The sequence below is a fragment of the Lepisosteus platostomus genome, chromosome 15, assembly GCF_059453375.1.
Source record: "Lepisosteus platostomus isolate fLepPlt1 chromosome 15, fLepPlt1.hap1, whole genome shotgun sequence".
In the NCBI taxonomy this organism is placed as follows: domain Eukaryota; kingdom Metazoa; phylum Chordata; class Actinopteri; order Semionotiformes; family Lepisosteidae; genus Lepisosteus; species Lepisosteus platostomus.
In genome coordinates, this window is record NC_142625.1 from 18,880,268 (window position 1) to 18,907,539 (window position 27,272).

The following is a 27,272-nucleotide window of genomic DNA, read 5'->3' on the forward strand; positions in this document are numbered from 1 at the left end:
TCAGTGTGCATTTTTGTGGCTCAGCTGGTAGTTGCTATTTTTAGAGGTCCGGGCACCCTATGAGATAAAGATAGAGTGCAGAGCCAAACTTAGCTTGGATCCTGCCCTCCTGGGGGATTAAAACTGCACACAGTTGCAAAGCTTGACAAAAATAACAAATGCTGTCCCCGATTTAGCCTCTTTTCTGCTTACGCTGCTTCTGGGTTGTATCTGCTCACATGACCAACTGCAAGCAAGATGCAGCAACTGCATTGATACATTTGTGTGATATGCAGTTTTACAAATGTCCTAGTGGCAAAAGACACCAACAACTCTAGCAGGCCAAAACGCTTTAAACCAGTTTTGGCATGAGAGACTGTAGTGTACATCTAAGAGTTCGAATAATATGCTAAATACAAGGTGCAGTGTGACATGTCATACTGTACATGGGTGTGGTAACCATGCAGGATCACAAAAAAACATGGTTCACACATGTTCACTGTGTCTCCAAGTAAAATGAATGACAGTAGTGGCTTTATGTAGTCACTCTGAGGGTCATAACATAACATCAACTTTCTTTATTTAATTGGAAACAGAGAAGTTTCCATTACATTTCATTATTTAGTTTCTTATCCGCTATGTCTTCCTGAAACCAAGTGGTATTCAGATTTATCTTGAGATAACTGATGGTCTTATCTACTTTTCATATTTTTGTTTGTAAGAAGCTTGTGATTTCACAGTCTACCCATTTTACACTTTATCAGTTGAAAGTTGTCAAACTTTAATGACCACAATGACTCAGTTGCCAAAAACTGCATTATGTACTAGTGTGAGGTGTACACAACTCTTTTTGGTTTTAAATCATCCTAGATACGCAATTATGATTCAGTGCTGCGTTTGTTCTTATGCTCATACTGTATATAATACCTGCTAAATTAAGAACATACAGCTAAATAGGGCTTTCCAAATCAATATATTTCAGGCAGTTTTGAATTGATTTATGACTAACGGAGCTGCATGTATATTTTTTTATAAAAAAGGTTTTTTACTGTAGAAATGAAAGAAATGACAAATCAAATGAGTTGCAAGTATGATAACGATACAAACATATCTAAGGATGCTAAACTGTTTTTAAAGTTGTGTAAGGTGGTAGTCGTGCAGAATCGCTTTTTAAATAATTTGCACTATAAAAAATACCTTAACATCAAATCTAGAGGCATGTTCTTTAGCAGGAGAGTAGTTTTCCTAGAGAAATAGCAGGTCAAGATGAAATTGACTATTAAAATAATATCCCATGAAATTCTCAATGCAGGATATAATAGGTTATTGTCTTACCTTCCTTATATTCCAGGTTCCACAGACCATAGCAGGGTTTCTTCTATGAAGAATTGCTGAAACCGGTTCTGTCAATGAAGACCTTGAGAGGATTCTTCAAATGCCTTTGCCCAGCACCTAGGTGTCCTGATATTTGGGCTCTGAACCCTGGAGGCCATGTCTCTACAGTGGGCACTACCAGTGGGCATGGAGTGGTGATGCCCACGCTGGGTACTCTGAACTCTGGCCACACATCTCTGATGTTGTTGAAGAGGAGAGGAGAGAATGGAGGGCCCTTTTTCTTGTTCGTTTCTAAGACATTTTTTAAATGCTTTTGAAAGGCAGACTATCAATACCAGTGGGGAGTTGTGCATGTGACCAGCTTCATTTTTCCTACAGCATAATGCCAGTCACAACTCATGGATTGTGGGAGCTCACAAATCTACAAGTTTCATATCTCAACTGTATAAATGTCCTTCTGAGCAGGAATCCATGTCTTATCACAAAAACCCCTTTGTAAGCACTATTTATTGTCTGCACAATACAAGTTTCGAATTTTTTTTAAAAAGAAATTGCTCTTTCGTCATTTTCTTTACTTTGTGTTTTCGAACGCAAGTGTTACTCAGTCCAACTCCAAGCAGAGTGTGGCGAATTCATGTAATGCATTGTAGCTGTTGTATTAGGGAAAAGCAAGAGTATGAACAGAGCAGCAAGGTGCTGCAGGGGTTAACATTGCTGCCTCGCACTGCTAGGGCTGTGGGTTTAATTCCTGGGGTGCTCTCTTTTTGGAGTTAGTATGTTCTCTCCATGTTCGTGTGGGTTTCCTATGGGTGCTCTGAATTTTTCTGCAGTCTAAAGACATGACATAACCAAGGAGGCTTTGTCTTCTTTGTATGTGTGTCTGTGTGTGCCCTGCGATGGACCAGCACTTGTCCAGGGTGTATGCTGCCTTGCACTCTTTGCTTGCTCGGATAGGCTCTGGCTCTCCAAAGACACTGTACTGGACCAAGCTGTTAGAAAATGGGTGGATGGATGTGTGTGAATTACACAGACTGGGGACTGCCTGGAGATGGAATTTTGTTTTTCTTTGCGTGTTAAGAAAAACACATTTAAGATGGATGCCAGAAGACGATACAAGAAGCAGAAGCTGGGGTGAAGGACTTAGGAACTCTTGTACTTGAACTGAAACTGTGTAGAAATGTGGCCAAGTAAATCCTTTCTGTGCTATGCAGTATACTGTTTCATACATGGCCATGTGGGAGGGTGATCCTGACTCGCCTCATTTGTAATGCCAGCAGCGTTACATAAGCTGTCACTGTGGCAGTGTCATTGTCCCCTCAGGACAATAACATTAGAGAATGCAAAACCAAGTTCCTTTCACCTCAAACACAGCGTAGGTGGTAAATTGGAAGAGAACGTTTCTGTGGACCTTGAAGGCCTAAATAAAAAGGGCATTTTACTGTCAAACATTAGTTGCATCTTTCAGTCCCATGACAGTGTGGGAGTGTAACATTTCTAGGGTAACTGTACATCCTTGCAGTGCTGTCTATAGGATCAGATGCACATCTGTTTGATGTTAAGGAATTTAGAAAAAAAGAAATTAACTAGCAATTTCAAGTTTCTGTCTTTTCTAGAAAAAAATAATATATTGTTATTATGGAAACATTTATTAAAGGAGAAAAAACAGAAAAAACTGTAGTCAAAATTAGCTAAAAGTATAAGAACATTTGAACAAACATTTTTCATAAATGCTACAAAAATCGAATTGTTTGATTTCTGGTTCAAATAGTTGAACCCGAATTAATCACCAAGGATATATTAAAAATTATGTGAAGCTGAACACTGGAATCCACATAAAATGCACCACTTAAATAATCAAAAATTGCTGTTAGCCAATAGAACATATATGTCTACTGAAGTTAAAAAATAACATGAAAACAAAAAGAGGGCTCAGAATGATCTGACTCTGGTCTTAGAATTGACTTGTTTCTGGGAAAAACAGTGCTTGCAGTCCCCTGTGAACACTGAGGAGCTCCTCTTGGTGCTGTGAGTAAAGAAAGCAAAATACATTAACTACTACAATCACAGCTTGAGGCAGCAAAAGCTACAAAAGCCACCAAAATAGATAATAGCAGAAAACAGTCACAGTGTATAAGAACTAAGCAATTCCACAGTAAAATACACAATTATAAAGTATTAAGCATCTGTGAGGACCCCCTGTACATGCCATTTCATCATGGGAAAAATCCAATAATGCACCAAATAGTGTAACAGCAAATGCAGGACTAGAGAATTGCAGAACTTTATACTGTTCAATTTACCATTTCCTTGAGAAGTCGGTCCTGGATTAATTTAATGTCCTTCCTCAACAAATGCATCTGCAAACAAACAATATTTTCTCACATTTTTACTTTTCCAACAGAAGGTTAGATATTGTGGAAGCTAGTGAGATTTATCATACTGAACTCAACAATATTTGTTAATAACATCAGGAAGCTGAGGTGTGAAGTTGGCACTAAAATTGAAAAACTGCAGACTGAATGGAAAAATCTCTCTAAATTGAAAAAGAACGTCTTTTCTTAAGAATAAAGTAGAGGTTCCACACTGAAAAGAAAAAAGTATTGCATTTTTTTTTCGTTTCTACTTTCCCGTGTGGAATTAACCTCAGCTAGTTTTTTGCGTCTTGCACACTGATGCAGATCTCCACTTTGTTATATTTTTAACAAGGTTTACTATCTGTAACGATGCAGTATAACATTTATTTAGCAGATGGAATATGATGTCTTCAAAAGGCTAAGAAAACACAGATATCTGTAAAATCAAATAATTTGTGACATTAAAGTTATCTTTTCACAGCCTTTTATAGGTCTCAAAACAAGAACAAGTGATTATTTCTGGACATTTATCAGTAATATCAACTGCACTCTTGAAAAGCCCTGTCTATAAGAGGCATCCACAGATCTTCTCTGTTAAATGGAGAAAAACAGTTACATCTGTGTTAGGTTATGTTTCTAATAGAGCCACCACCTTCATCTCATTACACTGTATACCAAGGTTTTAATTAAAGTAGGCATTGTTGCCAGAACATGTCTATATAAACACTGTCATTAAAAACAATAGATAGGATATTCTTCTACTCTTTTCCCCTCTTGATGTCTGTGATGGACTGCAGCTGTAATTAGCTGTATATGTGATATGCATTTTCATGCCAACTAAATGATCTTTGATCAAAATAATCCCCTTTAATCTTTTAATCTGGGCTCTGAAACCAGCTATGGGATTTAAGACTTTCACTGCCTAGAGCAAACTAATTAAAATTTTGCAGTTGGTGCAGTCCTTAATAATAAATTCATTTCTTGTGTTTACGGTTTCAAAGATCCCACTTGTCAGCACAATTTGGAGTTCCTTTTCTTATATGCATTTAAAGACCTGACTTTGGAAAGTGGCTAGAGAGCTAAGTATGAGTGTGACTAATAGAGGGCTGTCTGCTACAAACCTATTCCTAATACCTGACAGAAAAGCTAACAATCACACTCATGTAGTCAGCATGGAGCAGGAAAACAGAACTGTAACAAGCATCTGATGAGATACAGGGTCATGAAGGAACTGGAGCCTATTAGTAATGCTCATAGAAATGTTAAATACATGATAAGTTTCTTTCATTCTTGAGCAGTGAAATTATTTTTAACAGTTTTTTGTCAAATGTAGACGCAGACTGGGGCATTTTGTTTCTGTTTTTTGCACTGAAATAATCTTTCAACAAACCTCTGTCGTTAAAATTCTTTCCTCATACTCCTGGCTGTTAGCTACATTTGTTTTAAATGAACTCTTCAGAAGATGAATTCTGCAAAAGCAACAGAAAATACATTTGATTTTCAGTAATTTCATGTTACTTATAATTTTTATTGTCTTGGTTAAAAGTAACAAGAAAGACAATGGTCTTTTTTCTGAGGCTTAAGTGTCAGTTTTACCTTCTTCTATGAAAGGTTTTTTTCTAGGCCATTTAAGCTACCCAACATCAGAACAGCAGATGATTTTAAATTTACTTTGAAAATATATAAAATAATTTTGCTTGTTTTTCTACACATTCATTTAAATACATTCTGTATATAGCTAAATCTTTGCCATGGTGCAAAGCCTATACTTAGTGATAACACCACTAAACAGAGTGATAACACCTCTACACCCTCAATTGTATAATCGTAAACTATAATCATAAATCATAAAATATACAATTATTTCAATCACATTTTAGATGGAAACAAGAATTCACACAATCAAAAAATTAAAATCTAGCAGCTTGTTGTTTTTGTCAATGCAACTGAAATGGTCACAAAGGAAACAAGCGTGTGTCTGAAGAAAAATCCTTTCAACACCACAATTTTAGGTACATTACTACAGCACAGAGCAAGTGAAATGCTGCAGACATGTACAGTAAATGTCAATGATGTACAATGATGTAATGATGATCACACTGACTGCAGCAATATTTCCCCATTTTGCTACAGAGAGGTGACTAAGGATTGGTATTATATATAAACAGGGAATTTGTGTGCTGATCAGTAGGTGAATTAGACCACAGGAACAGGTGCCCTTCTGGCCTTATTTTCACATTGTCCTCCCCCACAGATGCAGGGTGGCAGAACAGAGGGAATCCTGACCTTGAGCTAGCCTTCACAAAGCACTGGGGCTGGCAGGAAGGCCAAGTCAAGCTGCCTCTGTGCCAAACGTGCCTCCCTCCAGCACCTCACACTTCACTGATTTGTGCAAAGGTCGGATTATTTGCATTTGAAAGGACTCTAAATATGATTTTCAATCTCTCATGGGAGTATGAGGTAATTCTAAGATAACGATCAAGTACTGGAATTAAAACACCTTTAGATTATGCCAATTCCTTTGCAAAAGAGTTAACTGAATATTATAAAACAAAAAGAAAATAATGCCAAAAGTGAAGTTCATGGTGAAATTGTGATCATATAGAGATTTATTTCTGCTTTTGGAGTCAGAAAAAGATGTAAGAACAGTAGGAAAATACAAGTAGATGCCAAGATGCCATGCCTTTCCATTTGGAAATGATCTCATGGAGAAAAACATTCTATCATGACAGTGATCACAAATATAATGCATATACCATAATACTGTATACATATCTTGTCATCAAAGACCTAATAAATACATCCTAGGACTAAAAACCTGTGATCTTTTGCACGACACTGCATATACTGTTGTGTACACAGGAAACAGAAAGTGGTTTGGATAGCTAAAAACAGAAATGTGCTCACTTTATATACTGTATACAGTACATCTCTGCTTCTACTATGGATATTTACAGGGTGAGTCTAGATTACCATGTTTATTACACAAAGATTATTTATTTGTCTACAACATGTTTGTGTTCGATAGTAATAGTACAAGATTTTGCAACATCTGTTACAAGTTTTTTTCCCTTTTAGTATTTGACAGGAATTTTACTTTAGATCATCCTGTCTGTATGTACTAATACAATGAGCTGTAGTGCTCAGTCCATCTCTAAAAAACACCACCTACTTGCTCAGTTCAAATTCAGAAGGAAGGTCTATTTTATTGTTTGTGCTTGATTAAAATACAACGTACCTTTTTTGTTCTTGTTCCTGATAGGTACATAATACCTGAGACTGTTTCTTCCAGAAATTCTGAAGAAAAGAAAAAAGCACCTCTTTATCAGACTTTATACAGTCTTTAAATCTAAAAACACAAACAACATTTCATTATAAAATAATCTGACATCCAAAACCCCTTATAAGTGTGAGCAATTATTAATTATTATTACAATTAGTGCCTGATGAATGAATTTTAGCTTTACCGATTCCTGAAATGTTTTCCTCAAAAGGACTGTTGTAAGGACAAATGGAAACCATACTAATTATATTGGATTGCTTACTGTTAGGTCTTTCTCCATATTTTTTAAAGTTGAGACATCCTTTTCAAAGTCATTGAGTTCTTCTAAGATTGTGTCTCTGAATCTATCCAGATTGCGGAACCTGTGTAAAATCAAGAGATTGAGAAATGAGAATGAGACAGTATGGGAATGGAATAACGTGCTGTTAGGTCACAGATTATTTCCAAACCACACTTTAATGTTCCAGACCGTGTTTTCAAAGAAAAGGTCTTGAACTGTGCACAACTTGTAAAGAACTTTAATAGATTATTGAATTCTTACACCTGGATTTATGTACAACTAAGACTTTCAGAAAACTATAATTTACACAACTGGGGAGATGTCTATGGATTTAATATCTATATTTGGTTTAATTACAGAAACATGTTAAGATGACTGATCATCTTTGAACCTTTGAACCTGTTTCTGGTTCAGATCTAAGACTGTTTCTTTATTGAACCAAATCTATTAATAATTCAGTACCTGGAAACCTGTAATTTAACATGAGAATAGAAACACAGAGAGACAAGGTGTCTCCTGCCTTGATGTTCTAAATGAAAAGCAGTGATCGGAGAGAATCTCACTGACCTGTGCTGCTTAACCTGGACATGGACTGAGGAAACATGCTGCTGGACAGTTTTCAGAGACTGCCTAGCAAAATAATCCATCTTCTTGGAACGATCCTGAAAAAAGACACAGCCTTACTGTGAAAAACAATCTTATTCTAGTGTATCAGCATAGAAATTAGGCCAGGGGTTATTCCTGTCTGTGACTGATTACAGATCTGATGCTAAAAGCTGGCTTTCTCTTTGAAGTATCCATTTTGGATTTTCACACTTTATCGTGGATTAATGGATGGGATTTCAATATTTCTTTATATTCTGAAAATAATTTAATGGCTTCTGCCTTAGTGAAAAACGTTAAGCAGCCACTATTGTCTATCTAATATTTAATAAATGCATTTAATTGTATATTGTTTTTTAATGCATGCGCTAGTTAAAAGATCCTCACATACTTCCCACATCACACTCAACTGCTTGGCTTGCTAAAGCACATCTGAGGAACTTTACTTGGGTTTGAGGAAACTGGTTTTTGAAGTGAGTATACAAAAATACCTCTAACATTTCCAGTACTGCAGGCAGGCCAGTAATGTTGAGCATGTTATTCAAGATTATTGCCATATGTCTTATATCTTTAATATCTTCTGTATATTTAAAAAAGGAGAGAAAGTATTGATACATTTTGCCCCCTCTTTCAGTTCTACCTGAAGTTTTGTCTTCTGCTTTGTAGTGAACTTCTGACACATCATGTCCTGGTCCAGACTCATGCTCCAGGTGGAGAAGTCCGGAGTTGAGACTGTGTGGGAGAAGGTGGTGGACTGCAACTCTATGTCTGCAATGCAGAAGAGGTTGCCAGTATGAAATAGAGATCTCTTCTTAGAGTCATTACATCCTCTCCTTAATTAATTATTACTAATATTATTACTTTTTTTATTTGCATGACACTTTTATTCAAAGAGACCTGTATTTGCTCCCACTGACACAGCTTGGGTATTTTACAGCAATCCAGCTAAATGACCTTGCTCAAGATACCACAGCAGGGTCTCTCAGTGAAGGTAGAGCACTGTGCATATGTTCAGGTTATTATGAGATCAAAATATATTTATTTGATTTTCATGTCATAATGTCAAGCATTATAAGATTTATATTTTATTATTTATTATAAAAAAGCAGTTTTAATAATATAAAAGGCATGGGCCTTGTGATGTAGAGAGATGTTTCTCTCTGAGGAACCCACCAGCTCAAACCTACACCCAATGGTAGGACCTTGAGCCAAGGTGATAACCCAGTAATTGGAAAATTAGAACAATTAGACACAGCTGCATAGAGTGAGTCTAGAGCATTCAGTAGGAATGGAATTCCACAGGGGGGAAATCGCTGTCAGGATAGGCTCTCTGTGCAATTATTCACACCTCTATGTAATTAGAAGGCTTATAAGACCAGTTGGGTTAGAAAGAATTCAGTCTGTGTTAGGGTTCCACAAGCACAGTATGCATTCTATAAGAGTCTAAAAGCACAGGCTGAGGTTCAGGAACACCTTGTCTTAAGAGCTGTAGCAGATGAGGAGGGAAAGGATGAAAGAAGGGATGGAGAAAGTGAAGGAAAAGGTGAACTACAGCTGCTGTGTGTCAGGGATGCCAGTTTCTGTTAAAGAGAGGCTTCCCTGGTCAAACAGGATCAGTTGGGTGAAGAGTAGCACAGGATGAGAAATAGAGAGGGACCTTGAGAGAATATGGAAGGGCACTTAAAATGGAGAAAGAAGGGCATGCTGTCGGTGAGCACTATAAGAGAAGAAGGGCTAGTGCTGTCAAAGTCCCTCTATAGTAACTTTAGAAAAAATGTATATTTGGTAACAAGGTTTTTGTCTGTGAATGTACATCTTAAAGTGTATATCAATGGGAAAATTTATAGAAGATTACAATTTAATTGGTATTAATGCCATTACAATTAGTTGTACAACATGAAGTCAGCAACTTGAAAATAAGGACTTAATAGACTGGTATTTTAGCAATATTTACAATAGATCAATAAACTTAATGGAAAAATTAGTTGTACTTTAAAAATGTCAGATTAAATATGGAGCTGAATATGAACAGGTTTCCACCCCACCTGTCCATCCATTATCTGAAATTAAGGGTAAAGTGGAAACAAGTGGAAATGGAAGTGGAAGTGGATGATCAAGCACATCAAGATTAAAATCAAGAACAGGGGGCTCTTCTTTACTTAAAGGGGTGTAGAGATTTGGATTAAACTACCTTATTGTGTTTTTGAAGCGTATAACCTGGCTTCTTTCTAGAAATGTCTGGATGAGATCCTTGCATCAGTTGGCTACAAACTGACAAATGGTCAAGATTGGATGGATGGCCTCCTCTTTGTAAGTAACTGTTCTTATATTAATAAAAGTATCCCGGTAAAGTCATGGCAACCAAGAGTCTAGCCTGGAGGCGTAGAGGTGAAGATGGGACTACAGTGTGCACGGGACACTAGTCTATCACAGATCACACACAAACACAACTTGGAAACATCTGTTAATCTAGCCAGGGAGGATGCCCATGCACCAGGAGAAAACAACTTGGACACAGAGAATATGTAAACTCTGCATAAAAGGTGTTCCAAGTTGAAACACAACCCAGGACTAGCAAAATTGACACATCACTAATAATATTACTGAAGGTTTGGGTAGAGTTTTGAAAAGGTCTCTAGAAAATATCATCTTTTAAAGTTCCAAGTAACAAATTATTCCTTAGATGTGTTGAATAATCTGTGGCACAAAAGCAGTTTCATGTACTTCCATGACATATTAAAGTACACTTTTACAAAGCTCCTTGAAATTCATAATCCTAAATACAGTTTGTATTTGTCCCTTTGTAAAGATTTTTTTAGTGACAAATTTACCACTTATACAGTCCATGAAGGATGCTAATTTTTTGGTGTTCTTGGAGTCATACTTGCTTATGATTAAAAAATACCTCCAGGGCGAAACTGTCCTGTTTTATAAGCCTTTTTGAATACACACCCACTCATATGCCAGTATAGAAAGCTCTTTTCATACTGGTGCAAAAATAACAAGCATTTCACATAAGACATACTAATACTAGGATTTTGGCCTTCACATCTTCACACTGCTGATTGAAAAACAAATATTTTCATATATATTATTTAATGTCTGCATATTATTTGAATAGTTATACAGGAGAGATACAGGGAAAGTACAGTATATTGAATGTTATGATCTTCTTACAGGATTTTGACCACGTACAACTTTTTCTTCTTTACAAACTATTACAGTGATAAACATAAATGAAGTGTTGCTTCGACACACATTTTTAAGCTTCCAGTTCTTTTACTTTTAGCTGGCTGAGCCCTACATCTGACCTGTGTGCAACCGCAGAACAGTAATTATTACAATTCACTTTGTATTCTAATGAACTGAATTCACAAATAAGTGGACAAATAATAAAAAATGTTTAATTCATAATAGTTTTGCATTAAGTTTCCAAAACACAAACAAATGAGGCCTTAGAAATCTCTCCACTTCTTAAAAACTGATGTATTTTAGTTATATGTGATGTCATATCATTTACAGCTGTTTCATTGCTTGTTTTATCTGGCCACACTAAATGAAGCCAAAATCTAATGTATTTTATATTTTTACCGATTACAACCATTTCCCTTCAGATGGTAATTATTTTTGGCCTTGCATTAAGGGGGGACAGTGTAGCATCATGGGTAAATGTCTGCACTCTTCACTGGTGGGATGAAGGTTCAAGTGTCTGTTGTAAATTCTGCTGTTGTATCTTGAGCACGGTACTTTGATTGCACCAATCCACCCAGCTGTATGGATGTGGACTAGTGCTTGCTGGGGTAGCTCTGCATTGGCCTGGTATCCTGTCCAGAGGGAGAGTAGGGTCATGTGCTCTCTGTTTGCTTAACACCATGGAAATCAGGGTAAGCTCTAGACCCATGGGCCATTGTGCTATGCATACAGAACTATGTGTCTGCCTATCTGCCTATGTCTTAAGACAAGTGTGCTATCACAACTAATCCTTATTCACAGACACCCTCTACTGGTGAATTTAGGTCATATAGAGAGACCACTGTTTTAAAGGAGAGAGTAATGGGGTTTTCTTTGAAGAATGACTCAAACAAGAAAGAAATATAGCAGGGGGTCCTGCTAGTAGTCTTCAAATAAAAGTATACTGTATACATCTTTTGTACAGTAAAACAGTACACTGTTTTAACATTTGCAGCAATCTATATAAAAAGTGTTTCTAACTCAGATAAAAAATTATATCATGCTTTTATTTTATACCAGGTCTCTTGTAATTCATCTTATTGACAGAGAATGAAGTCAGTGCTTATGATTTTTGTGAGAAAGTACTTTAAACAGGTGTGTATCAACTGAGCAGAAAGGTTTCTGACCAGAAAGCCCACAGTAATTCAGGCTCTAGAGGTTTGGCTGTCATATATACTTAACTGTATAACTGGTTTCTGGGAAAAAAAGACATATCTGCATTTCTATTTTTTTCCCTCTTTCCAGGAAAATACTCTTGTTAAAAATGGTCACTGTTCTTCAGGCCTCTTGGAAATATTCTGTTAAATGTATAACCCTTTCCCAGCAATATGTTTCTTCAGTGATACAGGAGGGAGGGTTCTGTTTTCTTTTTCCATTTAAAAACATTTTTCTGCAACATACCATTCTGAGCCCAGTGGTCTGCATCCGCTGATTTGAAGAGCTTTGTGGGCCTTATCTTGATTTCCGGCTCCTTCCGTCTGGTTTCTTCTTCATCCTCCTCCTCAGAGCCGCTTGTGCTCTGGTTTGCACGAAGTCGCTTCAGGGTAGCACAGGGGGTCACTGAAGGGCCTGCGAATGGGACAAGAAAACAAAACTGTCGGACTTGGCACCAGCAGTTTTGTGTGTAGCCAAAGATATTAACACAACCTGGCAGGTCTGAGCACAAATTAAGGACTAATGTCCCTTTAGGAAGAAATACATTTCACATTAGGTAAGCAGTCACTGAAGAAACACTAACCACATAGAAGTGAACACTAGAGCAGACTTGAAATTCAGTTAAGCTCAATTCTTGCTATACATATGTTGATTCAATCATGCAATGAACTGGATGGTTTTACCTGACATAAGAACTTTCACTTGCGCACTGTTTTGAAGTCTTGGTGAACAAGATTTATTCTGTAACAAAACAAAAAATTTGAGTAAATTAATCATTTTAACACCTGTATATTTGTTATGAATTTATTAAACCATACATTTTAGATGCAATATGTATTTTTGCCTATAAATCTAAGAAACATTGAGAAACTGGCTTCTTACTGTCCTGTAAAATTAAACAATTAAACAATGCAGAAGGCACTATGAACAATAACACCTGAAAGAATGGATGTTCAAGAAATCTGGCTACAGTGATAGATAAACATCCATCTGTCTTCGAATCTCTTACAAATCAAATGCAGAGTCACAGGTGCGTATCCTGGCAGGCAAGGGGCCCAAGGCAGGATCTATTAATATTTACTTTGGAAGGGACTGTTGGAGGAAACCAGAGCATCAGTAAACATAAGACATATCTGTTTAACGTAGTTTTAGTTTTTTTCACTGAGCACTAAGTATCAAACATCAGATATGTATCGGACAGTACTACACCTTTTTGGAGTTTGGAGCTTTTACTTTTGTAAAAAAACAAAAAGTGCATCCTGGGGGAGGAGGGGCTGTATCTTTATTTATTTGTTTATCAGTGGATGGGCATACCACTTATTTTTCTTCTAACAAGTCAAAAATAGTTGAACACCCTAGAAACACTACTGTATGAACTATTTTAACACTGAATTATTCTGTCTTGGGCAAAAGCAAAATGTTTCCCACTAAGCTCATGCATTATATTTGTAACAAATGCAGTTCTTCCAGCTAACTGCACTTCTTCAAAAACTACTTTTTGAAGGTCTCTTTCTAGCATAAGTACAATAATATAGTGAAAAACGGTCCTTACATAAACCAGGGTGGCTATCTGATTACATATTTGTTTTCTTGGTGATACTGTCCATGCTCCATGATGCAAATAGTGTAGGTATCATTCTAGTGAAAATAAAATCCAAATATGGCGATACAGGGTTTGCATGTAAAACACAAATCTGCCAGATCACCATTTATTCTAAAAATAAAAGCTATGTGTTGGGATTTGTTGTACTGACTGAATTAAACTTGGTAAAATGTATCAACACCTAAAGCTGCTTCAGACTTAAAACAAACAAGTTACAAAAGGATGCTCTGTATGCCTACATTAGACCATCATCTGTTACACAAAGCACAACCTGTAATGCCAACTGATGCTACATGGCAGTATGGTGAAATGGGAAACAAATGTATAATAACAGTAGGGTGAAATGGGTGAGACAATACAACAACAGTATAGATTATGTACTAACCAAGATGGCCATTTGATAGACATTCTGTTCTTTTGTCAATACATGGCCTTTACCACAAACATCTACACTTTAAAACCCAGTTAGTTAACACAGACCTCTCAGATATTATCCTAAGGCATCATCTATGTACAGTAGGCTTTCATTTTGTAATCCTGTTCTTATGTAACAGATGGCTACAGTGATAATCATCAGAACATTGTGTAAACTTCTAAGAATCTTATTGCCACATTGTTTGAATATGACATTACAAAAGAAACATGCCTGGAAGGCATCATTACTGCTAGCAATTCATTCTGTTTTTAATAAGAGATGAAAGGAGATTGATGTTTATCTGGGTGGAAAATATCCGAGTTCTTATGAAATTATAAAGTCCATTAAAGCTAAAATTAAACACAAAGATGAAATCATTCTTCCTCCAGTGTTACTTAAAAATGACTGGAGACCTAGAAGCAAAAGGTGAAAATTACACCTTAGAAGGCAACACCATTTTCCATTACGAGTGAGCATAAATTATTTTTGCAAACTATGACATTTTGCTATGTTTTCTTTGGCTAAAAATGACTCCTGTTTTAGCTGTTTAGCAAGCTGAAAACAATGTTCTTTAATAAACGTATGTAATGTTATAAACAATGGATAATACATGTGAAATCTAAATTCTAAACATTATTCAACTTAATTTTTCTTCCCCAGCAATATCTGTAGGTTTTTGTATCTGTTTGAATACATACATCTATTCCAGTACTCAGTGCGTCTTTGTCAGTGAGAGATTTCCCAGAGGATCTGCTATTTGTTCTGATTGAGAGGACGGACTCCTTTTCAAAAGATATAGGCAGGTCTTGACTGTCCCTGCACTCCCTTGCAGGCTGAGTGACTTCCTCTTCACTTTGTCCATCATCTTCTGCAGCTAAAACTGGCTATAGTGTTTAAGAAATGTACACAGAAAGATGTGAATATTCAGAGATCATTCATTAGTTAAGTAATATTAAACCTTAATGAAAGTTTATTTTAAATCACAAGTATGTCCTTTGTACTCTTGCAGTATTTTTAAAGAGTCCATATATATGGAGCTGTCATCCAATACTTACTTGGAGAAACAACTATTTTGTAATAATAATTAAACAGTAGCTCAAGCACACACTCAAAGAAGGCTCCACAGCTGAAATGCTGTGTTTCTTTTCTTTCAGCATGGAATAAACCTTTACTTGTTCCTATTTAAACACTATATGTGAATGCATTTAAATGAACTGAATGTACTGTAGGTGACTGCATGAACTAAATGAATAATGGATTATAACGACACCTGAATCTCCAGGTTTCATAGTGGTATTTTGTCTCTTATTAATTCAGTGGTTCAGTCAAATTCTAAAAATGATGAAACAAGCCGACAGATATAAAGGGAAAGTGTATTTAATACTTTGGCTTTAGCTCCCCTGGCTGAGGAAATGATAGCAATAGCTGGAGATCAACATTGTCACAACCCCCCTCATTAACGAGGAATGAACCAGGGAGGCAGTCGCTATGGTGAAGTTGGGGTGTGCACAGAGTTGTGTGCAGCCAGGAAATATATCAACACATGGTAGCAGATATATTAGAATTTGAACTTTTCTTGAACTTCTATTAAAAAAAAACATCATTTACCGATTTACTGCCAAATAAAGCAAAATCATACCCCTGAGATTGTGCTGAATTCCAGCCAGCCATTATCAGGTTCCTGATAAGTGTAGTTTAAAGACTTGACCAATGGCTGGGGTGGTGCCTTCTCCCTGTTTTTATCTGCCCTATAAAATGGTTTGGGGTGTATTCCTTTGTGAGGCTCTGGTATCTTCTCAGGCGATGAGTATAAAGTAGTAAATGTGCATGTAGAAAGAGGGGGAATAGGGGACCCTGTAAATACCACTGACTTGTCCACTGACTTATCGACACCTGTAAAACAAATACATAATTGTAAATAATTACAATTAAGCTACAAGAAATCTCCAGCATGACAAATCATAAACGTGTGTTCCAGCTTTCCTGTTTCTGGAGAAAACTCCCATGTTCAGTATGCAGAACACACACAAACACTACTACACTCTTTACAACAGGAGTGACTTTGCAGAGCCCAGTAACCATACCTTCTAACTTCTTCACTAGATCCAAACCTTGACCATTCTAAAACAATCATTAAATTATGTGAGGGTAAACAAGGTTTTCATAAATCCAATATTTTCAACACATGAGCCTGCCATCAAAACCAATACGAAATGAGAGACAATTAATTATATTTATACTACAATGTATTGCCATGTCTGTAACCATCAGGAGCAGAGTCAGTTACTTGTTGATCACAATACACAATACAATACTTGTGAGACAATACAACAACAGTATAGATTATGTACTAACCAAGATGGCCATTTGATAGACATTCTGTTCTTTTGTCAATACATGGCCTTTACCACAAACATCTACACTTTAAAACCCAGTTAGTTAACACAGACCTCTCAGATATTATCCTAAGGCATCATCTATGTACAGTAGGCTTTCATTTTTTAATCCTGTTCTTATGTAACAGATGGCTACAGTGATAATCATCAGAACATTGTGCAGAGTCAGTTACTTGTTGATCATAGTAATGCGGCATGCCTGTAGATATTAACTGACTGACCCATGCTCCAGCACTGTGAAATGAGAGTAAAAGCTGTATAGAAACAGTCCTGTTGCACTGAAGGGTGTTACACTCACATCGCATCTTCTCAATGGACAGAGGTGGGGAAGACAGGGAAGAGAATGAAGGGGTCAATGTGTCCTGGGACTCTTTCTGTCCCATGTTCTTCTCCAGTGGGTCAGTCTTTACTTTCTTTGTCATATTTCTGTTCACTTGCTGCTGGATGGGCTGAAACCACATTGGGAAAATAGATTAAGATCCCACGTACTTGAATTTACAGTAAGTTTGTAGAGCTGTTGGAGTGGGGTTAAATTTGGTGAGTAATACTGTTTGAATTCTTAAGATCTAGAGCAAGGACTAATAAAGGATAGTGTGGAGTAGTGGGTAAGATTCTTGCCTCCTGCAGCAAAGGTTTTGGGTTCAAATCCTACAGTATGTGAGATGCTGCTGTTGTATCTTTGAACAAGGCAATTACCTGAATTGTTCTAGAAAATCACTTAGCTATATAAATGTATGCAAAAGTTGGATAAAAGCAACAGCCAAACATTTAAAGATACATGCATTTAAATTGAGACCATGAGTCTCTATTCTGTTTCCATTTTTGGTAAATACTGCAACAAGCTTTGTCCTCAATTACCAGAAAAATTGTCCTGTTAAAGCATTCACATCTGGATTCTATGTACTGAACAGGATACCTTTCTGACAGCCTCTTCCTCTCCTTGAGACTCACTCATGGTGTCTGATTCAGAAGGATCCTTGTAATTTTGATTCTGGGCAGCTGCTCTCTGTGGTCTTCCAGACTGCCTGTTTGGCACCATCTGTGCATTCTGCACAGTGTCCTTTAGACTTTTCTTCTGTAGATACAAACACACTCCAGTAAACATCAGGTTACTCACACTCACATAAAATGACCTACTAGCATACTAAGAACGTAGGTCTATATATTTGTATCAATCTATTCCTTACTTGAGATTCACACTCTTTTCCATTTGTATGTTCAACTTGTCTTAGAAATGTGAAGATGCCTGTTTATTCTAAGACATTTCAAAATGTATTCTCTTACCTTCCTGGGTTTATCCTTCAAGGGCTTTTTAATACATGGAGTTAAATCAGGAGATTCATCTACAAAAAAACAATCGTCTGTTATAAATTATCTAATTTTACTTGTAGTCTTTTTGTTTAGAAAATACAGGTATCAACAATACATTTTTATTTTAATCAAATTTAGGATAATTTTATTTCTACATTGTTTTACTACATTATTACATAATTACATAATATCTACATTATGTTTTTATGATTAAACTGCAAAACCGACATATTTCCAGATATGTCCCTGTGTTTATCTTGTAAACTTATTCTGAAAAAAATACTAAGGTATACCCTACTGCGTTTAAAACACCAATCTCATATCCTTTTAACCTTATAAGCACTGAACAGATTATGTTCATTCCATCTATGTTTATATCTTATTTCCTCTTCTGGGTTTTTCATTTCTATGATGTACAGACCAGATCGCACCACGTCCTTAAAGTACTACCCTACTGCCATTTCAGCAGGGTCTCCCAAGATTTAGAAATGAATATAAAGGGTAATCAAAGACAAAAATAGCTCAGTCTGAGTGAATTTAACAAAATTTGATATTGAATATTAACTGCATTTAAAAAAGGAAAGCGGTTTTAATGAATTGTCCAAAAACGGGGAAGGCGAGGTATTAGATCTGAGACAGTCCTAAAGTCTGTATATGATCAGTATAAGCAGAGTCGTACAGGTCTGAGGGTTTAAGGGTGGCTTGACACAGGGATGCCTGCTGTAGTTCTTCACTTTGGGCTTGGGCCGTCTGCTGGACTCCCTGAGCCAGCTGATGTCTGTCCGGCTGTCTTCTGTCCTGCGGTCTGTGTCTGTGTCACTGAACAGGTGCTTCTTCACATGACAGCCTCTGGGCTACCAGGAAATTAAATGAAGAGAGAGTTCACTTCAAGCAACACTTCAAAGTGTACATTTACTTCATTTCAGATTCCTAAATGTAGAGGTCAAAGCATGTAATGGAAAGTCTGTGGTCTATTTAAGACTTAATTACCTGAGTCCTCTACATACATGATTCAAATAAATAGACCTTAGTATTTTAAGAACAGGAATTGAGAACATTTGGTTATGACTATCAGTTTTTGATTGTTTTTATACCTTTTTTTCTTTACTTTTCTCCAGAGGGCAGAATTTGTTCCTAGAGTCTTCAGTTTCCCTTTCAGAAAAAATCTCTTATTAAAACAAGCAGGTTCAGAAGTTAATAAATAGCAGTGTATCAATGTAAATTGAAATACAATAACAAACAACGTACCTGTGAATATGTGCAATTATGTTACAAATAGAAACATTTCAAATTAAGAAATAAAACTGACATTCATCTTCAAAATCAAATGTAAACAATATACATTCACACTACAGGGTGTTTTAACTATCTTCTAAGGTCTTAAATACAAAGCTTTTGTTGTATGTCTCATTCGAAATCTATCATTATTTTAGCAAATTAAACTTTTCAAAACCTTGCTCCTTTACAGTGTACTGGGTGTATCTTGAGATGTATCAAAAGATCTCAATGCAAAGAAGTTTATGAAGGAGAGAAGGGCTGCTTGATACTCAGTAGTCAAACAGGACCTCCGTAATGGAATGTGCTCTTACCTTTTCTTTGTCTCTGATCTTTTTGGCAGCATTCTCTCTCCTTCCTAAATATTAAAATAAGGTTTAATGAACACCACTCATGACATTTAGTGATACAATAACTAGATGTAAGTAAGAAACAACAGCAATAGACACCTCCTACCCCACATTTTACTATTGAGTCATCCCTGAAGCTGTAAATGTCATCCCTATGAAAACATTGGAAAAAAACATCATAATTGTTTAAGGAAAAACACTTCCAAACATGGTCACAATAAAACACATGAAAATTAAAGCTCAATTTAAGTTTCATTTATGTGTTGTAAGATCTTTCAAAATTAAACACAGGGACAGTCAGCAATGATTTAAGAGAAGCAATCAAAACAAACATGATTGGTAGATATTTCAATGAGATATTACTCAGGGGGCACTGCAGTTTTCTTCGTTTGCTTGGAATGAGAAGATGATTTCATTAATCCTGGGCTTTCCAAAATTCCCTTTTCCTATAAGAAAAACAATTCATAAAAATACAATAAATAGGGGTCAGTTCAAAGAGAACACTGCAAAAACTACTTAAGAGATATGAATCGTTTCACAGATGTTTTAGAAATTGTGCTGTTCAGGAGAACTGTATTCAGTATAAATGGCAGGATAGGTACACTACCAGCAGTAAATCAGACATGACCTTTGTCATAAATTCTAAGGCATATTAAATATATTAAGAGTCATGGCATATGCTCAATAAATAAACTGATGAATAGTGAATAATACATGAACTTAGATACAGTACATTAATAAGAATAGAGCATAGATAAACAATAAAAATAGTTAAAAGCTAAAAAAATACTCTTAACTAACGTTATCTGGATTAAAATAAATGCTGCTGTGAGTAAATACAATATGTAAATCCTATTGAAACACTGGATATCAAGTAAAAATCCTACTCACAAAGGGATGAGAATATTGAATTATTTTGCAGTCTTTTTCCAATTCCACAAGTGTAAAACATTAATGAGTTAATTTTCAGTCTCGTTTATCATTAATTAACTACCCGACAAACACATAAACATGTAACACACTGAGAAGCAGGGTAAAAGAAAACTGTTAATAATGCTAACTGGTACTAGAAAACTGAAAGACTCAGCTGAAAGGAAATGGATCTATGGAGAGCCTGCTTGAAGGTTAAATAACTCCAAGTCCCAGGGAACCCTGGCTCTCCAGAGATCGGAAAGCAATCAACGGAATGTGAAAAACTGGAAAAACACCCTACTCAGATATTTAAGGAAATGGCACTCTGGGTCTTTAAATGATCAAAGGAGCATTGAGGAAGCTGTTAGGGAGAGGAAGAAAAAAATTAAATATTTTTTTGGAGAGGTCAAAATTTTGCTGCAGGAACTTATATCACTGAACTTGGTCTGCTGACATGACATGAGTTAAATCAATAACCTGTACTGGATGAAAATGAGGATCATGTTTTCACATGATATGATGTTGTATTCAGTTTACCAGCATACAGTGTATACCAAGGAATGTTGTGAATTATATCTCAGTATATTCTCAACTCAGTTTTAGGATGTCAGTTGGTTGATTTAACATGATACATAAAGCAAAGGCTTTAAAGGTTTTTAAGAGCTGATATGGTAAGAACTCCTACAGTATATATGTGTGAACCCTTATATACACAAATAATACCACACTTCACAATACTTACTGTGAATGAAAATGACCAAGATTTTTCCAGGTGAGATCTAAAAAATACAATAATATGTCATATTTAAACTAAGACTTCTTTCAGAAGACGGAAAAAGATTGTTTTCTTAATATACTATGTACAGATTTAATAATGCTCATCTTATGTGCATTACCTTTTCTGAAGAGAGGTATCTAGCCCTTGTCCTGTCACAGTTCTGCACTTTCCTGAAATGGACGTTGTTGTTTCTGTGACATCAATGCATCTTTTCATCACTGAGATGGTCTTCTATATGCACAAAATAGTAAGTCTGAAAAATTACCATGGAACAGAAGTTTTCTAGGCTTCTTCGATGGCTAGTATCTGAAAGAAAACTGAAATCTTAGGTTGAGTCATAAGGTTTGCTGATTCGTTAAAAATTTAACAAATGCATCCCTAAGGATTAAGTTTAATGAAGACCCTTTAAAATAAACGGGCCAATATAACTGGTCCTCCATCCATTTTCTAACAGCTTCATCCAATTCAGGGCTGTGGGGTAACCAGAGCCTATCCTGCCAAGCAACTGGAGCAAGGCAGGGCACACCCTGAATGGGACACCAGTCCATCGCAAGACACAGACAGACACAAACTCACACACACTCACATTAGGATCAATTTTCCCAGAAGTCTGTTAACCTACATGTATTTTTTGGACTATGGAAGGCAACTAGAAACCCCAATGAGCACACATACAGCCTCCACACAAATAGCACCCCAGGTCCAGAAATAAACCCAGGGTCCAGCTAGCCATGCTAACCACTGCACGTCCATGCCACCCTTGATATAATTTTAGAGATTGTAAACTGAGATCGTGAAAACTCTCACTCTCTGATCTGTCCTCCTCTCAGAAACTTCAGTTTCCTTCGTCGACTGTGATCTCTCCTGTTTTCGGAATGAGGAGTCCTTGCTAAATGTGCCTGGCTTTCTGTCCAGCACAGGTGCTGCTTTCTCAGCCTGCTTCACTGGAGCTGGGAAGGAAGGTTTGGTACATGGTTCTGCACTGCTGTGATCCTTCTCCTGTGCTGGAGCTGCCTTCACTCTGGCTCCCCTCTCTGCTGGCTGCTCTCTGTGCACCTGACTGCCATTCACTTCCAGACATCTGTCTCCAGCTCTCTGGTTCTTCTCTTTGAGTAACCTCTCTAGCTTCTCGGTCACCTGTTTCTGTAGGTCTTTGTAGTTTGTCTCTGTCGAGCTGTGCTTTGTTGAAGAAGGTGTTTTTTTCATTGAGAATTCCAGCTGTTGAGCCTGATCTAAAGGTGTTCAAGAAAAGAAGTTTCCTTTTTATGACCTGGTGCTGTGGAAAACAAGATCTGAGATGGAAGGCTTCCTTTTCAGGTTGTATCTAAACTTTGGATGTGGGTTTCAAATTAAAATATATGCTTTGGCTTTGCTAGAAAATAAACATTCATTTTACATTTTTAAAGCTTTTTATGAATAAAAATGGCTTATTCACACTTCTAAGTATACCCTACAGTATACAGTATATACATGAAATCTAATTAATTGTATCAATAACTGTGAAACAAAATACACAAGCCTGCCTTTAAGAACAATAAAACGGTACCTTGTTTAAGGACACACAATGAGGAATCATTTTGATCCTTTATCCTAAATGATGATGATACTCTGTTAAAAGCTGGTGATACACCCTCGGACATCTTTCTGGATATAGTATTTCTCTCCCTTGAAACACTGAATACAGGGTCAGACAACCTTAAAAAAACAGACTATCCTCACTATCATTGTGAAAAATAAAATACTCAAGATATAACATTGCATATTAAAAACAACACAGATTACTGGTGTAGCTTTTATAAATTCAGTTTTAAGTCGTTCAATCTTTAAATGTTTTTGAACTTTTGACTATAACTTACAGAGGCTTGTCTTTTTTAATAAAAGGTTGAGTGTCAGGCACAACATTCATCATATCATCTGAAAGATAAAAAGAGAAAATCTTACTCGGATAAATACAAAAGGTGTACAACAAGAATGTTTAAGCAAGAAAAACACTTTTGTACCAATATATTCTTCCTCTGTAACCTTGACATCATCTTTGTCTTCTTGCACCATTTCAACAACTTTGGTTACAGGTATATGCTGAAAGGAAAAAAGACCAACATTAATATGAACATTAGAAGAAGATCTAAAACATATGCAGTTCACATAACGTATACCCATGCCTTGAGGAATTTCTGAGTCGAGCTTGCTCTCTCTGAGCCACGTTTGCTGTTCTCCAAAGCTGTGGTGGTGCTCTGAAGAGAAAAAGAAGCTCAGCTCTAATAATGACCTTCAAGGTGTTAAGACTAATCTGTTTGCAGAAGGAACATAACTGACCTTGTCAAGATCTTGTACATCTTTTCCTGTACTAGAAGGTTTGCTCACTGAAGGCTGTCTGGAAGGGGTTGTGGTGATCAGCTCATTGATGTTGTATCCTTTGTTTATTTTTGAGGAACCAATCAGCTGCAGTGTTGGTTTAACCTTGTCCTTCGACGCTGTAGCTGCGGGGAAATAAATAATAAAATCACACTTGCTACAGACAGATAAACTACAGAAAACTACATTAAGCAAAGTTTGATGAAGCTTCTATCATACATTTTTAGAATATATAATTTAGGATTAATTTTGAAAATCAACAAAGTATAATTTTCAGAGTATCCACAATGTTCATTTACCAGGAACAGTGGAATTCAAATATGCCATTATGAGCGCAAATGAATTGTCTGATGCACACAGTACAGTACCTCAGAATAGTACCTTAAATAAGTTTAATAATTTATATGCCAGGCCTTGTACATTAATAAAAATTATATGAATCCAAATAAAGAGTAAGAATAATAAATACATGTAGAACTAATTGCTATAATGTATGGTGCAATTAAAAATAAAGACTCTTTAAACAAGAAGCAACTGTCATTATAAATGTTGGTAATGTAATGCTATTTTTTTTTTAAATAGCTTTTAAAGAACAGCAAAAGCTTGTGAAAAACCTACGGGTTGCCATAACTGTTGATGCTGGACTTCTGGTTGCTCGCTGGTCACCAGCATATGATATAATAGAGCTGGCCTCAGACACCTTCCACCTCATAGGAGTGCTGGACTGAAAGAAAATTCCGTCTTTTCTCTTAGACTTCAAGGCGAAGCTGCATTTTTACTGAGACTACATTGTCCTTAGTGACATGTACGTTCAATTCAAAACAGGTGAGAAATGTCTTTAGTGTTGATTAACACTCACCTGGACTGTGTGTTGTGGCGATTTCGTACTTCGAGATCTCTCTTCCGATGCTACTGAATGTGGAGGCAGCTGTGTGATTTTATTCTCATTCTCCATTGGCCTTTGCACTGTACTAAGAGTTTGTGAGACTTGACTTTCAGGAACTAAAACCTGAAATTTAAATATAAACTGAAAGGAATCCTCTTTTAAGATATATGTGATGAAAATGATACATACTGTATAAAGCACAATACTGGGTACTTATTCTTATATGAATGTGTAGGCTAGTTATTTTACTGTCCCACATCTGGTAGACTTATTCTGGGGAAGAATAAATGTAAGGTGTTGGGTTCAAAGAACTCATCACTTTCAATAATTTAAATACTATTATTTGATTACCTCATTGTTCACTAAACAACAAAGAGAACATGTACACTTCTAAATCCCTGACCAGTTGTGGTTTTAGAAATTGCTAGTGCTGAAGCAATTGAGTCAGGGCTGACATAAATATTTGACTAAGAACATTTACTATACTTTTGAGTAACATACAGGACTAACAACCCCTTTCTACATAATTGTCTTGTATGTGACAACTTTTATAATTCAATTGTTTACAGTGTTGTCTAGAAAACTACTAGAAAGCTGATAAAGCACAAATAAATGCTTATGAATCACCCACATTTTAATCCAGCTAACATTCAAACAATAGTTATTTTTAATCACGCATGTAGAACATTTTTTCCGAGGACATTTTATTTCTGAACGGGTAAAAGCTTTACAGACCTGAGAACCATCTTCAGTCTCAATGTAGTGCACAATCGTTTTCACTACAGAACATTTTCCAACAGTTCTCTGCAAGATAATTTAAAGTTAAAGGAAAAGTGCATTTGATTTGGTCCACAGAAGCACAACTATAAGTTTTAACAGTAGATTAATTAGAAAAATATATAATGGCTCTTAACATTTAATGATATAATTGAAAAAAGGATACTAACCCTATCATTCAGATAACACTTATTCTTGTGGTGGAAACAAAATACTTTGCATTTATCAACACTCTCCCATATACAGGGATATGCAAAGCAGGTTTGGTGAATTGCCAAAATATTATGATGTTATTCAGGGCTAATGACTATTATTCATTTATATGTGAGGAGTTAAAGCAGTATTGGCTTACTCAGTTTAAGAAATAAAGGATCAAAAGTGAAAAAGATCAGCTAACTCACAATCATACTATTGCCTGTGTCATAGTTATTGGACATTAAAACTACAAGGAGGTAAATAAACTTTTACCATACTCTCTACAAATGCAACATTTGATTGAGTAGAAAAAAGAGAAATAACTGAGGATGTGTGATTTGTTATATTTGTAGCATGGACACAACAGAAGACATTACGTTTTCTGTGGGCAAAATCTAAAGTGACCACAGTTGTGTCAAGCTGTTTTCCGTTATGTATACTGTAGTATACACATACATGGTTAAGCTTCTGTATTTTAGTTGTGCAGGCAGGGACTTATTTAAAGGCACCTGTCCTTCAGCTCTTTGTAAAACCAGTAGATGTTTATTTTCTACTCGAAATATCATGTTACATTTCTTTCTGAAATAACTAAAAAACTAAAAAATATACTAAAGAACACCAAACCCTTGACAAAAAAACAAATATAAAAGTACTACATTCAGAGGATTTTCTTAGATTTCACATTTTATGGCGGATTGGAATCCAGTATACAATTGTATTGAAAGGCTCTTTGGAGTAAGACTTACTTTGTTTTCTGGCTCTCCGTACACATGCCTGACTGCTTCCCCGATGTCCAGAGCTGCACTGAAATACATCTGGATCTTGTTCCCCTCCCTTCCACCACTATTTAATAATTGCTTCAGCATCACTGTTAATACTTTTTGTCCTTTCTCCTCTAAATGAATAAAACAAAACAGGTAAAAACAGCACAGTGCATTCTACATTCTACACACTGTTTTTTTTCTTTTCCTTTGAGCAGTAATGATGTCCAGTGGGATCCAGGCCCTTGCACACTGGCAGGCTCATACTAACTGTTCAATCAAACATGAAAAGTTGGCCATTGATTTAATATATAAACTAGTTCTGTAAGAGTAGTATTAAAAATGTTACTTGTATTATATTAATAATCAGAATTCCCCATGGAAACCACATCCCCCCTTTAAAAAAATAGGATTGTTAAGTACCGTAATAACACAGAGACACTAACTCTTTCACAGAACGCAACATTTAAAATAAACAGCAAGTACATTTACTCTGCTGAAAAGTAACATGGAAAAAATGTAAGTATTTAAAACATCATTGTGTTTTAATGTGTTACATCATTCCTATTGAAATGATCCAGTCATATACAGTACAGTGAATTTGTATTTAACATTTTTTAACACAGATATACTGGACAACCATTTTGTTGTAGGAAAGTGTGTGGGGCTCCAGCCCCACACACTGATCACACAGTAATCAACCCAGATTCTTCAACAAAATAGAAATGGCTTTGAATATAACCAGGGCAAAATTGTTCTCATTGAAATCAACACATTTTAATAAGCCTGAAAAATATTCAAATTTGAAATATACCTTGAAGTTATTGCTGTTAATATTTCTTTCGGAGTTTGAACACCATCAATGTTTTTTGCATTTAAAGAGGTGTACCCTATGGGAGCACAATATTCACTGTTGTAAAATAACATCCAAAATATGTTTATGAAAGACTTTCACATTCTTACCTTTCACTGTATAATATTCAACTTCATCCTTGGGTATACACACAGTGTCCCATTGGTTCTCCTGAGAAGAGAAAT

At 36.1% G+C, this 27,272-nt stretch overlaps 2 protein-coding genes across 7 annotated transcripts in view; one reads left to right on the top strand and one right to left on the bottom strand.

Annotated features, from left to right (window-relative positions):
• Positions 1-1,865, top strand: part of LOC148648150 (phosphatase and actin regulator 3-like) — a 53,883-nt gene extending 52,018 nt beyond the window's left edge. For all 6 annotated transcript variants that reach the window (XM_088608282.1, XM_088608283.1, XM_088608280.1 and 3 more), the window contains one exon: positions 1,331-1,865. In XM_088608282.1, coding sequence (XP_088464408.1) covers positions 1,331-1,346 — 16 coding nt within the window. In that variant the 3' untranslated portion in view covers positions 1,347-1,865. The remainder of the gene's footprint in view (positions 1-1,330) is intronic.
• Positions 1,866-2,941: 1,076 nt separating this feature from the next.
• The window catches only part of sycp2 (synaptonemal complex protein 2), a 33,251-nt gene continuing 8,920 nt past the window's right edge, over positions 2,942-27,272 (bottom strand). The window contains exons 14-45 of the mRNA XM_088608278.1: positions 27,198-27,258; positions 26,220-26,368; positions 25,237-25,305; positions 24,475-24,624; positions 24,234-24,339; positions 23,577-23,740; positions 23,423-23,494; positions 23,261-23,339; positions 23,117-23,174; positions 22,807-22,955; positions 22,068-22,492; positions 21,379-21,491; positions 21,225-21,261; positions 19,934-20,016; positions 19,677-19,722; positions 19,535-19,578; positions 19,040-19,097; positions 18,625-18,799; positions 17,919-17,977; positions 17,551-17,709; positions 16,933-17,083; positions 15,878-16,131; positions 14,937-15,122; positions 12,904-12,961; positions 12,467-12,634; positions 8,475-8,602; positions 7,799-7,893; positions 7,214-7,313; positions 6,907-6,965; positions 5,059-5,137; positions 3,615-3,671; positions 2,942-3,337 (exon numbers count right to left, since the gene is read on the bottom strand). Of these exons, the coding sequence (XP_088464404.1) occupies positions 3,266-3,337; positions 3,615-3,671; positions 5,059-5,137; positions 6,907-6,965; positions 7,214-7,313; positions 7,799-7,893; positions 8,475-8,602; positions 12,467-12,634; positions 12,904-12,961; positions 14,937-15,122; positions 15,878-16,131; positions 16,933-17,083; positions 17,551-17,709; positions 17,919-17,977; positions 18,625-18,799; positions 19,040-19,097; positions 19,535-19,578; positions 19,677-19,722; positions 19,934-20,016; positions 21,225-21,261; positions 21,379-21,491; positions 22,068-22,492; positions 22,807-22,955; positions 23,117-23,174; positions 23,261-23,339; positions 23,423-23,494; positions 23,577-23,740; positions 24,234-24,339; positions 24,475-24,624; positions 25,237-25,305; positions 26,220-26,368; positions 27,198-27,258 (3,663 nt within the window). The 3' untranslated portion in view covers positions 2,942-3,265. The remainder of the gene's footprint in view (positions 3,338-3,614; positions 3,672-5,058; positions 5,138-6,906; positions 6,966-7,213; positions 7,314-7,798; positions 7,894-8,474; positions 8,603-12,466; positions 12,635-12,903; positions 12,962-14,936; positions 15,123-15,877; positions 16,132-16,932; positions 17,084-17,550; positions 17,710-17,918; positions 17,978-18,624; positions 18,800-19,039; positions 19,098-19,534; positions 19,579-19,676; positions 19,723-19,933; positions 20,017-21,224; positions 21,262-21,378; positions 21,492-22,067; positions 22,493-22,806; positions 22,956-23,116; positions 23,175-23,260; positions 23,340-23,422; positions 23,495-23,576; positions 23,741-24,233; positions 24,340-24,474; positions 24,625-25,236; positions 25,306-26,219; positions 26,369-27,197; positions 27,259-27,272) is intronic.